Genomic DNA, 13,414 nt, shown 5'->3' with positions numbered 1-13,414 from the left:
GACCCAGTTCCGAACCTTCGATAGCTTAACGCGCTCCTCCATCTTTTTTAAATGAAACTGAAGTGACTTTGACTCTCGATCACATGAGCTCAAAGTCTTCATCAGTTTCGTCAAGCAGAACAAGCAACGTAATTATCCACACGCGTTGTGCCAGCAATTCTAGTCCAAGTTAGACAATCTGTTGAAATCTATGGGCTGCTAGCTAGCACTGGTCTCTCTGTCCACAAAAGTCATTTGATGGGCTTGACCGTGCCACCCAGGGCGGCCTCTGCCCATCTACGGTGCCTGTCCGATGTGGGGCTTGCCCGCGTCGCTCACCCGGATGCGCCACCCAGCCTGGCCCTCGCCCATCCATGCCGCGCCCAATTGTGGGCGCTAAATTATTCCTAACTGTTATATCTAGACCGTTACGATACGGCGCAGATTCTCTAACTTGAAGAACAAAAGTCACCGGTGACTTCTCCTCCTCCCGATTCCATTCATTCCTCATCCAACGGTTCTCTTTCACAAAGGTTTCAAGAATCAATTAGCTCAGCCCATTTGACAGCCCAAACAAAGGTCCAGCTCGCGAGAAGTGGAATCGGTTGACTACAGGCGCTATGTATTTTTGGCGGGTAAATAAGCAGCGACGGCACATTTTTTGCGCCAGATTTTGTTTCGCCCGGCGGATGGCAAGCGCCGCCGATGGCGGCTAGACATAGTCATCTCGTCAACAGGGAGCAGCGAGCGCGTGTTGCCTATCTGGTACGTGTGATAGCTGCTGCTGCTGCTGCTGCGCGTGGACGACAGCAGCAACGTCGTCGTCGCGAAATTCTGGCCTGGGCAGAGGTCTGTCGTTGGAGCTCGCCATCTTCCTTCACGTGATCTTGCTTTTCTACAGGTAGCCAAAATCAATCTTTCATCTTTCAGGCTTATTTTTTTGTAAGCCAAAAATTTAGACCTGCTTGTTTTTGTGTAGTACTCATTGATTTAGACCTTGCTTACAGGTAACCAAAATCAACTTTTTCTCTTTCAGTCTTCCGATTCAGACATGGCAAAACCAAACAAGTAAGTTAGGTTTAAGTTTTAATTTATTTTTCTTTGTTTGCATCCAGACGTGCCTTGCAATAAATATACATTTATTTTTCATGTAGGGAGAATGTGAATCCTGCTTGGTTACCTTGGATTGGTCAGAAATTCAGGAACTTGGAGGATGCTTGGTCTTTTTGGATTGATTATGGAGGTCATGCAGGTTTTGAGGTCAGGAAGAGGTACACAAATGTTGGTACTGATGGAAAGGCAACATCTTGTAGATATGTGTGTGCTAAGGAAGGTCGAAGAGCACAGGACAAGAGGGATCATGCCACCAAAAATCCTCGAGCTGAAACAAGGACATGTTGTCCAGTTCGGATGGGTCTAACATTAGATCGTGTGGCTGGAAATTATGAAGTATTTGATCTATTGCTTGCACACAATCATGTTCTTCACTTGCCGCAAACCGTTCATTTGATGACATCACAGAGGAAGATTTCAGAAGTACAGGCTTTTGAAATTGAGGCAGCTGGTGATTCTGGAATTAGGCCAAAAGCGGCACATGAGTTGGCTTGTCGCCAAGTTGGAGCACCCATAAATCTCAGCTACACTTGTCGTGATCATAAAAATTACTTGCAGAGTCGGCGTCAAAGGGAGTTGGCTTATGGCCAGGCTGGAAGCATGTTGAAGTATTTTCAAGACAAGATCGCTGACAATCCTTCTTTCCACTATGCTTTGCAATTGGACAATGAAGAACAGATAACCAATATTTTCTGGGCAGATGCAAAGATGATAATTGATTATGCACGCTTTGGAGATGTTGTCACCTTTGACACCACCTTTGGCACAAACAAAGAATATAGGCCGTTTGGTGTTTTTGTTGGATTCAATCAGTTTAGAGAGACCATTGTTTTTGGAGCAGCAATTTTATTTGATGAAACATGTGCTTCTTTCACATGGTTATTTAAGGCCTTTCTAGCTGCACACAATGGAAAGGAACCTAGAACTATATTTACTGACCAAGACGCTGCAATGGGAAATGCAATTCGAGAGGTATTTGTAGATGCATGGCATGGGTCGTGTACTTTTCATATAATGCAGAATGCTGTCAAGCACTTGAGCAACAATAAAAATGATGAAAATGAAGAATCTCATATCCTCTTAGATTTCAGTGCTTGCATGTATAATATTGAGGACAAGGAGGCCTTTGAAGAAGCATTTGACAGCATGAGAAATAAGGTGGATAAGAATAAGTCATCATGGCTGGATAGCATCTACAAGTTTAAGGAGAAATGGGCTGAATGTTACATGAGGGATGTTTTTACATTGGGAATGAGAAGCACACAATTAAGTGAGAGTTTCAATAGTGACTTGAAACAGCATCTGAAATCAGATTTTGACATCATTAGGTTCTTAAAGCACTTTGAAAGGGCAGTGCAAGGAAAAAGAAACAAGGAACTAGATGAAGAATTTGAAGCTAGGAAAAAGCTACCAAGAATAAGAATGAAGACACCTATGTTAGTGCAAGCAAGTAAACTTTACACCCCCCAAATATTTGAAGCATTCCAAGCTGAGTATGAAAGATCCATGGCTGCATGTACTAGACCATTGCATGAAAATAACACATATGCTATTTCTATTGTGAGATCTGATGGTGATTTAAGTTCTGAACAAGAGCGCATAATTGTAGGTGATCCTTTGGAGCAAAAAGTTTCATGTAGCTATAACCAATTTGAAAGGACAGGTGTACTGTGTAGCCATGGATTGAAAGTTCTTGACTTGATGAATATCAAACTATTGCCTGACCATTATGTGCTGAAGCGTTGGACAAGAGGAGCAAGGTATGAAACTGTACAAGATAATAAAGGAAGGAGCATCATCGAAGATCCAAAATTAGATGCAATGCTTCAATATAAGTATATGTCTCACAAGTTTCTGAATCTGGCATATCAAGCAACAAGCTCTCCAGAGTGTTGCCTATTGGTAGATGATGCACTTGATTGTCTTGGTAAGCAACTACAGGACAAAATTAGTGCACCTACAAGCATTTTGTCTGATTCATATAATGTCCAACTCCAACCTGATGTTCAACAAGATGAAGATTTCCTTGGAGCTGCATGCCTAAGGAAAAAAGAGGTTCAACCAAAAAGTTCAAAGCGGAAACGAAGTTGGCTGGACAAGACACGAAAGTACAAGAAAAAGGTGCCAAATAAATCCAACGTATGTTGCTGAAACCCTTTCCAAAATAATGTTTCTATTCACTAGTACTTGCTAAATTTCAAGTTTAGATGATTTATGCAGCATGGAGAAAATAGTGCAGCCGTAGAAACACAAGTATCAATGGATGATGCTAGCAATGTCTTCACTGGCTACACCAATTTGTTGATGGTAGTTTCAATATTTGTCTTTTTCAACTTGTAGAATTAGTTTAAATATTAAATTTTTTCAACTTTTCCTTTGTGTTTCCAGGGACTTAGTAACATCGATGATTTCCTCTAGGACCCTAATCGTTGCTGCAGGGGAAGGATATTTTGTTCTTTTGGGGTGAACTTGGTTAACACTTGCTGCAATTATTTGGCTAAACTGTGCAAATTGATGTACTGTAAAAGTGGCTGGGGTTATTTTGGAGCATGAGCGCTATGCAAAATATTTAAGTGAAATGGTTGTTAAGTTTGCACTAAAAATAGTGTCCGTATATGTTTATGTATTGAATTAGCCGCTATTCTCGTTTTATTTGTCTCTCCCGTCAAGCTGGGCTTATTTCTCCAAATCTGGGCTTTGTTTGGGCCATAATCTTCTTGTGGGCTGACTGCTATATGTGGAAAGTAGTTCAGAGGAGCAGCAGCCGTTAGATGTAAATTGAGTGGCATCTGGAACGGCCAAAGTCACCGGTGACTTTTCTTAAACAAGTTAGAGAATCTGCGCCCGTTACGATATAGTGGTAAGGGACTAAGGGTTGCTATAGCAACTGCGGCCACTACTAATGCTATTTCGTACTACCTTGCCAATAAGAAAAAAAAAGTATTTCCCTACGTTTGTGTTTACTTCAGCAACTTTTTACTGTAGCAAATTTGATTATCTATTTTTTTTTTCTAAAAAAATCTTAGATACTTCAATGTATATAACACTAATGAAGTATGTTCAATAAAGAATCATATATGTGAAAACTTGATGTATCTAAAAATCTTTTGCAGAAAAAAACGTATGGTCAAAATTGCTACATAAAAATTCGATGACAAGTAAACGAAAACGGAGGTAAGTATTTTTGTCCTCTATCTTCTTCTCAATGTTCAATTGTCCTTGCACCGTTACAAGTCGGTTTCATGGCATATTTGGTGGCATGACTGGCACATCCAGTTTTGGACGACCCGGCTCCAGACACCAAAACTACTCCGGCTCCGTGCAAGAGGGCCGAAGCGCTCCTCCACGCGACACGTTGGGTGCGGTTTGATGCGGGAGGCGCACCAAATAAGTCCTCGGTTTGGGTTGTCATTTCTCGTATTCCAGCTTATGACTTTCACATATACAATAAAATTTGAACAACTCATGGGTCCTAGTCATAGAGACTGGTTTTAGAATATTAATGGGTCCTGCTCAAGAATACCTCGTAAGTCGTAATTATACACGAGCAGCGCACGAGCAGTACGTGACAGTGCTCCATATACCAGAAATCCCAGCAAGCAGCACACTCGATCCCCCACAAAATTCCAAAACCCAAAAGGCCAAAACCAAGGCACAAAGTCCTTATTATTTATATAATAATATATACAAAATATAAATAAATAAAAGAGCAGAGAAAAAAACAAAAAGAAATTGCGGAGCAGCTTCCCAAGCCGCGTGCTCGGCTGTGCCGGCCCGTCGTCCCCCCTTCTTCTCCCTCCCACGCTGCCGCGCTACAAATAACGCCCCGCGTTTCTTCCCGTTCCTCTGTTCTCTTGCCATCCCAAGAAGAAAGAAGAGGCACGAGACCACAGCCGCTTCAGGCGGGCGCTCACCCTGCTCCTCGTCTCGCCTCGCCATGGCTGCGGCTTCCAGGTGGACCCCGGTGGCCGGCGTCCTCCTCCTGCTCCTGCTCCTCCTCTCGCTCGCCGCCAACCCGTCCCGCGCCGCCACGCCGGCGAGGTCGTCCATCGCCGTGTTCCAGCTCCAGGGCGACGTCTACCCCACCGGGTACGCTGGTCGAGACCTCCTCCCCTCCCCTGATCTCGGCCGACTTTAGTATAGGAGTCGAATCAGCACGGGCGCGCGCGACTGCGAGGAGGGAAGGGATTCCGCCGCTCAATTCGAGCTCTTGCCGTTCGATTAAATGCGCGATTCGGACCTTTTTGCTGGAGCTGTCGTTGCGCCTTCTTGCTTAATCAGTTGCGGCCGCGCCTGGCGATTTGGGGGTTTTCTAGCGGAATGCAATGCACGGCATCGTCGCCTCCGTCGCGCCGCGGGCGCTGGCCTTGTCTGACCAAGTCGCCGGTCGAATCGCGATTTTTAGCTTTTGACTCTGCGCCCCTTTCTTGCCTGTGTCTACGCAGTTCTATGGATTTTTTACTATCTCTATCTCTCACTTTTCATTGCCGGCTTCAAGCTTCTTGTTTGCCGTTTCCATCAGCACTTCAGAGCATCAAGCTACTCTTCACTGCAACCAAATGTGGTGAACTCTTTGCGAACTACTTTCAGGTTGTTGCCTTGTTGGGAGCTTGTATGGGCATTGACTTATTGACTTTTACCCCTACGGAAAATTTCCTTGTTTCCTCTGTTCTTGCTCTTATGCTCCCCTGCCTCTGCTTGCTCTTTGTTCCTCAGTAATAACTCCAAATTCTCCATTCCGATGAAGAAAAAAAAAGGATAAAAATCCTCTGCTTGTTTTTCTCCTGCAGTTTTACTTGTTAGGAAACAAGAATCAGATTGCTTTTACCCTTGATTCCATCGAAGTTTATAAGGTTTTGAGCATCCACTTGTGTACAAAACCTGACACTTTCCTCTTCATCTGCAGCCACTACTATGTCACGATGAACATTGGGAACCCGGCGAAGCCATACTTCCTGGACGTGGACACTGGCAGTGATCTCACCTGGCTGCAGTGCGACGCACCCTGTCGGAGCTGCAACAAGGTACTTTTGACTGAATGCTGCATATGCATTCTTCAGGGTTGCGTCATAACTCTATTCTTTGTTACTGGATGCATTGTGTTTGGCGGAAATTCTTCCGATCATTGTATCCATGACAGAATGAACTCTGTACCAGTGTTTCAAAAGAACATGTTATCTGTTTCAGGTTCAATTTTTTCTTTACATCAAGCATGCTTCAGGTGTAAATATGACTTGTCTAGTTGTCTGTGTATTCCAAGATGGCCTGTTGGTTTGACCTAGGAATTGGTATCAGTTTTGCTTCAAATCACCTCACATTGACTGACTTTTCCCCGTTCAGTGATGACATTATCTTTATTTGCATATGTAGAAGAATCTTGGCTTGGTCCTTGATGTTGTGTTCCTGATTTCCGTTGCAGGTGCCACATCCCTTATATCGACCAACGGCAAACAGCCTTGTACCGTGTGCAAACGCACTCTGCACTGCACTTCACAGTGGACTGGGCTCCAATAACAAATGCCCTTCACCGAAGCAATGCGACTATCAGATAAAGTACACTGACAGTGCATCTTCACAAGGTGTGCTGATCAACGACAACTTCTCACTGCCCATGAGATCCTCCAACATTCGTCCTGGCCTCACATTTGGGTATAACACTTAAACGTTGTCTGATGAATGCCACTGGGTTCAGCTGCTAACATTTAATTCTGTGTTGCACAGATGTGGATATGACCAGCAAGTGGGGAAAAATGGAGCTGTGCAGGCAGCGACTGACGGCATGCTTGGGCTTGGGAGGGGATCAGTTAGCCTCGTTTCCCAGCTCAAGCAGCAAGGGATCACCAAGAATGTCCTTGGCCATTGCCTCAGTACCAATGGAGGGGGCTTCCTCTTCTTTGGGGATGATATTGTGCCTACGTCACGTTTAACTTGGGTACCAATGGCGAATATATCTGGGTAAGCATCTTTACAGCTGGTGTTTGTATCGCTGTTACATTGTATTTGTCGTGCACGCTTCTTAATTTTGAAAAGGATCAAGAAAAGGCATAGTTTATTCGATCGCTGCAAGTTTGTTAGCATTCTATTACAACATGGACTTGAGGTTTTTATACAAAAAAAATATGGTCCTAAGGTCAATATAGACCTTTATAGGATTAGTTTAAGTTATTATCCTTTTTGTCCCTTTGGATTGAAAGGCCAATTTTCTGCATCAGTTTGCTTGACAGCTCACTGATGTTATTAGTTTTCAAACAGTTTATACTCTTGTTTATCATTTCCAGTCTACTTAAAGATTTTGATGCCAGTTTACCAAATGAATGGCCATTCTCTAAAAATACAACAACCTGGAGTGAATGATGAGAATTCCTCCATCATGGATGATCCCATACGAAGGACTTGTATATAAGGGCATCTTTAAGTTCTTTTCCCCTTTTTCATTTTGTTTGATACATTATACACATTTGTAGGAACTACTACTCACCTGGCTCAGGAACACTGTACTTCGATAGACGTTCACTAGGTGTGAAGCCAATGGAGATGGTATTTGACAGTGGTAGCACCTATACCTATTTTACTGCTCAGCCATACCAAGCTGTTGTTTCTGCGGTATATTTCGACCATGATTTGTTCTGATTTCCATGAATTTTTCAAGAAACAAACACTGAACTATTGGTACTCTGGCCTTGCAGCTCAAAGGTGGTCTCAGCAAATCACTTAAACAGGTGTCAGATCCCAGTCTGCCTCTGTGCTGGAAAGGCCAGAAAGCATTCAAATCTGTGTTTGACGTCAAGAAGGAATTCAAGTCACTTTTTCTGAGCTTTGCCAGTGCCAAGAATGCCATCATGGAGATCCCTCCTGAAAACTACCTCATTGTCACTGTAAACTCTTGACACTCAATTGACTAACCAGCAGTTGAACCACATTTATTTTGAGAACAAAATGATGGCTAAATTGTCTTGCATGTTTGTACCAGAAAAATGGAAATGTGTGCCTGGGCATCCTTGATGGAGCGGCTGCCAAGCTGAGTTTCAACGTAATTGGAGGTACTGAGTGCAGTCATACAGTACCAAATTTCTGAGATTTGGATGCAATGCATCTTTTTTGTGTACTAACTTGTCTTGACTTTTGTTTTCTAGACATCACGATGCAGGATCAGATGGTGATATATGACAATGAGAAATCACAGTTGGGATGGGCGCGTGGGGCATGCACTAGGAGCGCCAAGTCTATTCTGTCTTCCTTTCCCTGAACTCAGTTCTATGTACTTCTGATGAGTTTGAGAAAATCAATATATCAGAACTCCTCAGAATGCATGAATTTCCTAACTGAAGAGTGTCGGCTTATGTCAAACGGAATAAAGATTAGTTTGGATTAACATCCTGGGGGATGACTAATGAAAGGCTATAGGTTTCTTAAAAAAAATGAGACTATAGGAATGAAGTTTAGATAGGCAGATAGGAAGTTACTAACAGTGGCTGTATGCTCCTCCTGTTCATATTGAGGCGGAGTCCATAATTTGTAAGGCTGATCTGTGTTGTTCTCCATATGCTATTAACTGGAAGTCTCTCTAGAGCTCCATTTTGAAATAATGACACAGGAGAGCAGCTTATTTCATTATTACAATGTTTTTCCCATATATTATGAAAGTCAAAAGCAAAGAAACTGATAGGATGGAGAAGATCATTGATGCCCAGATATTTCTCTCATGGGCACTCAAAATTTTTCTGTGCAAGCACATGGAGGTGAGCTGAGACTGGGGTCGAGGGTTATTCTGCGAGGAACTGAGGAGAATTGGGAAGCAACCAATAACGAAATCAAGCAGTGTCAATGAACTCAGCCACAAGAATGGAAGCTGGATAAGAGTTTGGGATAGAGTAGCAAGAAGAATTTTTTTTTCCGAAGCAAGAAGAATGTTCGAGAACAGAGCTGATTCAGTTGAAGATACAGAGGGCACGGCTGAACCTGCGAGGAAGAAGGCACGTTTGGGGATTCAGAATTCTGTTCTCCGATGTCCCTTTCGCTTTTTTTTCACTTACAAGACCAGGGCAGGAACCTATATACATCAGCTACAGACCGACCCAGCCCAACACAACTGGTACCACATAAGCCGTGTTAGCTAATCTACTGCTACCTTGTGTGAACATAGCGAGGGGAAGACGACGCCGAAAAGGCCCCTTGCTGTGATACTGTAGCCGCTGCAGGTGCAGGCGCCGATCTGCTCACCTGCAGCACTGTAGGCACATGCAGTGGCCGGCGCAGAGTCAGTCATATATGTTATCTAGTTACTGTTACAGCATGTGCGTTGTATTAGGACTAGATGGATAGAGCTGTATAAACAGACCACCACGGCAACTCAGTAAAGAGAGCTCAGATTTGCCATCTCACAGACAGAGCTTCGGTCAACACTGGTGTCTTGTATTGTGCGTGCATGCTCTGTTCTCCCTTCTTCTTCTAGCTCTAGCCATAGTGTATGGGGACGGACAACGCTCGTTCGTGGTCGGCACGGCTAGTGGGTGCTCGGTAACATTAGCGGGTGCTCGGCAAGACTGGTGAGTGGTTCACTCGCCTGAGCCGGTGATCCTGTGGTCCAACAAGTGGTATCAGAGCCGTACAAGCGCCGTCGCGCAAACTAACCGCTGGCGATGACGGGCGGTTCGGAGATGGGCGATAGCAGTGGCACTGCTGTGGCTGCCTAGGCACGACCGGAGGTCGTTCGCACGGTGCGGGAGGTCAGCGGCACTAGTTGGCCGACGCTGACTCGCACCAACTATGGAGAGTGGTCGGTGACCATGAAGGTCAAGCTCAGAGCCCGACGGCTCTGGAATGTTGTTGACAAGGGCACCGACAATGAAGAAGATGACATGTCAGCGTTGGAGGCTATCCTCGCTGCTGTATCGGCGGAGTACAGGGAACCGTTGGGGACGAAGAGCTCGGCTAAGGAGGCGTGGGAGGCTATTGCAGCGATGCGTGTCGGTTCCGACCACGCAAAGAAGGCGATGGCCCAGCTTCTGAAGCAGGAGTACGCCAACCTCAAGTTCAAGGATGGTGAACCGTGGAGGACTTCTCCCTCCACCTGCAGACGCTCATCAGCAAGCTGAAGAGCCACGGCGTCACCATCGACGAAGAGGAGGCGGTCTCCAAGTACCTCCACTCCGTGCCGACAAAGTACATCCATATCGCTCTCTCCATAGAGACGATGCTGGACTTGTCCACCCTCACCATTGAGGATGTGACAGGCCGTCTGCGGGCGGTGGACGAGCGCCTAGAGTAGGCAACAGCAACGAAGGATAGCGGGAAACTCCTGCTGACGGAAGAGGAGTGGGCTGCTCGGAGGAACTCCGGGAAGGTAGCCTCCTCCAGCTGCGGTGGCGATGGCAAGCGCCGCGGTAAGGCTTCTTCGAAGAAGAAGCAGGTCAACCCCAACGTCTGCCGACGTTGCGGGAAGATGGGCCATTGGGCACTGGAGTGCCTAAACCGCAAGCAGGAAAAGAAGACTCAGGCTCATCTGGCGCAAGCCGATGATGAGGATGAGGCCACTATCCTGATGGCGACATTCTGTGCACTGCACGACATCGAGGCCGAGGAGAGGGAGGAGGCGACGACGGTGGAAGGACCTGGGAAGGCCCTGAAGACCATCAACCTCAACGAACCATGCGCCCAAGTTCACCTCAGGCGTATGGGCGCCAACCAGGAGCAGCGGTGGTATCTGGACTCTGGTGCCAGTAACCACATGACGGGCTCCAAGGCATCCTTCTCCGAGCTCGACGACGATGTTACCGGTACGGTGAAGTTTGGTGATGGCTCAAGGGTGGCTATCCAAGGGCGCGGCACCATTATCTTCATATGCCAGAACGGGGAGCACCGCGCGCTAATGGATGTATATTACATCCCGCAGCTGCGTTTCAGCATCATCAGCCTTGGTCAGCTGGATAAGCGCGGTAGCGAGGTACTGATCAAGGACGGAGTCCTTAGGATCAGGGACTGGGAGCAGCGACTTCTCGCCAAGGTAAAGAGGTCCCTGAACCGGTTGTACCTGCTCGACCTGAAGGTAGAGCAGCCGGTGTGCCTGGCTGCAAGGCACTCCGAGGAACCGTGGATGTGGCATGCCCGGTTCGGACATCTCAGCTTTGACGCGCTTGGTCGGCTGGAGAAGATGGTCTGAGGGCTACCCCACATCAAGCACGGAGGCAAGCTGTGCGACAGCTGCCTGGCCGGGAAGCAGAGGAGGCTACCTTTCCCAAATGTGGCCAAGTATCGCGCGAAAGAAGCTCTCGAGCTCATTCACGGCGACATCTGCGGGCCGATCACGCCTGCTACAAACGGTGGTCGACGGTACTTCCTCCTACTTGTGGATGATTACAGTCGCTACATGTGGCTGCAACTCCTGACAAGCAAGGACGAAGTGGCGGTGGCGATCAAGAAGTTCAGGACGCGTGTGGAGGCCGAGAGCGGCAAGAAGCTCTGCGTGCTGAGAACTGATCGCGGCGACGAATTCACTTCGGTGGAGTTCCCTGCGTACTGCGTGGATCAGGGTGTGGGGCAACACCACACCACGCCGTACTCGCCACAATAGAATGGCATGGTGGAGAGACGAAACCAGACGGTGGTCGGCATGGCCCGATCCATGATGAAGGCCAAAGGCATGCCGACAAGGTTCAGTGGTGAGGCGGTGACCACGGCGGTGTTCATCCTCAACCGATCTCCGACCAAGGCCCTGACGGGCAAGACGTCGTTCGAAGCTTGGTATGGGCGCAAGCCGAGCGTGTCCTTCCTCCGGACATTCAGTTGCATCGGCCACGTTAGGAAGACAAAGCCGAACCTCACCAAGCTGGAGGACAGGAGCACACCCATGGTGTTCCTAGGCTACACGGAGGGTACCAAGGCGTACCGGCTCTATGACCCACGCGGAGACAAGGTGATTGTCTCATGCGACGTTGTGTTCAACGAGGAGGTGGCTTGGGACTGGAGCAGTCCGAGCACGAGGGAAGCTGGCAGCTTCACCAACACCTTCGTCGTCGAGCACTTGGTCATCCACGGTGGTGGAGACGCTGGGGAAGAGGTGTCGAGCACTCTAGGAGGAGTGCCAAGCACTCCGACGGTAGACCCGAGCACTCCTGGGGCAGTGCCGAGCACTTTGGGAGGGATGCCGAGCACTCCGGGAGGAGTGCCAAGCACTTCTGGAGAGATGCCGAGCACGCCAGGAGTGGTGCTGGGAGATTCTGCAGTGGTGGCAACCACTCCAGGACGGGTGCCGAGCACTCCCGTGGTGGAGCCAAGACGTCTTACACTGGTGTCGACCACTCCAAGACTGAGGCAAGACACTCCTACAGTGTGGCCGAACACTGTAGGAGTTATGATGAGCTGTCCAGAAGTAGTGCCGAGCACTTAAGGTGCTATGCCGAGCACTCCGGTGGAACAGGGAACTCCATCGACGTCGATCGAGTTCGCCTCACCTCCAGGTGACATCACTGAGTTCGTGGATGCCTTCCACGAAGGTGAGGAGGTGCGGTTCCACAGGCTGGATGACATCATCGGCGGCACAGGTCCCTCAGGTCTGGCGGACAGGCTGCTCAACAACGCAGAGCTGCTACTCATCAGTGCAGAGGAGCCACCCACGTTCACGCTAGCCGAGCGCGATGGAAACTAGCGATGGGCGATGCTAGAGGAGATGAAGGCAATCGAGGAAAATGAGACTTGGCAGCTCGTCGATCCACCTCCAAGATGCCGACCGATCAGCCTGAAGTGGGTGTACAAAGTCAAGCGGGACGAGCTCGGCGCCATTGTCAAGTACAAGGCGCGCCTCATCGCCCGAAGCTTTGTTCAGCGCGAGGGCATAGACTTCGAGGAGGTCTTTGTGCCTGTAGCGCGCATGGAGTCAGTCCGTTTGCTACTTGCTTTGGCAGCAGCAAAGGACTGGCGCGTCCATCACTTGGACGTTAAATCGGCCTTCCTCAACGGCGAGCTGGCGGAAAATGTCTTCGTCAGGCAACCTCTAGGTTTCGCCGTCAAGGGAGAGGAGCACAGGGTGCTCCGACTGCGCAAAGCGCTCTACGGGCTGCGGCAAGCCCCTCGAGCATGGAACGCCAAGCTTGACGCTACGCTGGGCGAGCTTGGGTTTCAACGGTGCGCAACCGAGCATGCGCTCTACACGCGGCGACGGGGGAAGGAGGAGCTCGTCGTCGGCGTGTATGTGGATGACTTAATCGTCACCGACGCGCGCACGGAGGACATCAACAGCTTCAAGCGCGAGATGGCGGCTCGTTTTCGAATGAGAGATCTCGGCGCACTCTCCTACTACCTCGGCATCGAGGTGAGATAGGGGAAG

At 48.0% G+C, this 13,414-nt stretch overlaps 2 protein-coding genes across 2 annotated transcripts; both read left to right on the top strand.

The window, feature by feature from the left end:
* Positions 1-1,030: 1,030 nt before the first annotated feature.
* Positions 1,031-3,510, top strand: LOC136479581 (protein FAR1-RELATED SEQUENCE 5-like). The gene is made up of 4 exons (XM_066477402.1): positions 1,031-1,047; positions 1,134-3,231; positions 3,313-3,399; positions 3,481-3,510. The coding sequence occupies exons 1-4, from the start codon at positions 1,031-1,033 to the stop codon at positions 3,508-3,510; spliced, it is 2,232 nt and encodes a 743-aa protein (XP_066333499.1).
* Positions 3,511-4,935: 1,425 nt separating this feature from the next.
* Positions 4,936-8,706, top strand: LOC136481644 (aspartic proteinase Asp1-like). Its single transcript, XM_066478975.1, has 8 exons — positions 4,936-5,181; positions 5,999-6,116; positions 6,512-6,741; positions 6,814-7,047; positions 7,557-7,695; positions 7,779-7,967; positions 8,063-8,132; positions 8,226-8,706. The coding sequence occupies exons 1-8, from the start codon at positions 5,030-5,032 to the stop codon at positions 8,336-8,338; spliced, it is 1,245 nt and encodes a 414-aa protein (XP_066335072.1). The 5' UTR covers positions 4,936-5,029; the 3' UTR covers positions 8,339-8,706.
* Positions 8,707-13,414: the final 4,708 nt, after the last annotated feature.

The sequence above is a fragment of the Miscanthus floridulus genome, chromosome 9, assembly GCF_019320115.1.
Source record: "Miscanthus floridulus cultivar M001 chromosome 9, ASM1932011v1, whole genome shotgun sequence".
Taxonomy (NCBI): Eukaryota; Viridiplantae; Streptophyta; class Magnoliopsida; order Poales; family Poaceae; genus Miscanthus; species Miscanthus floridulus.
The sequence above is the reverse complement of the archived record's forward strand: the minus strand, read 5'-3'. Positions and strand labels throughout refer to the sequence as shown.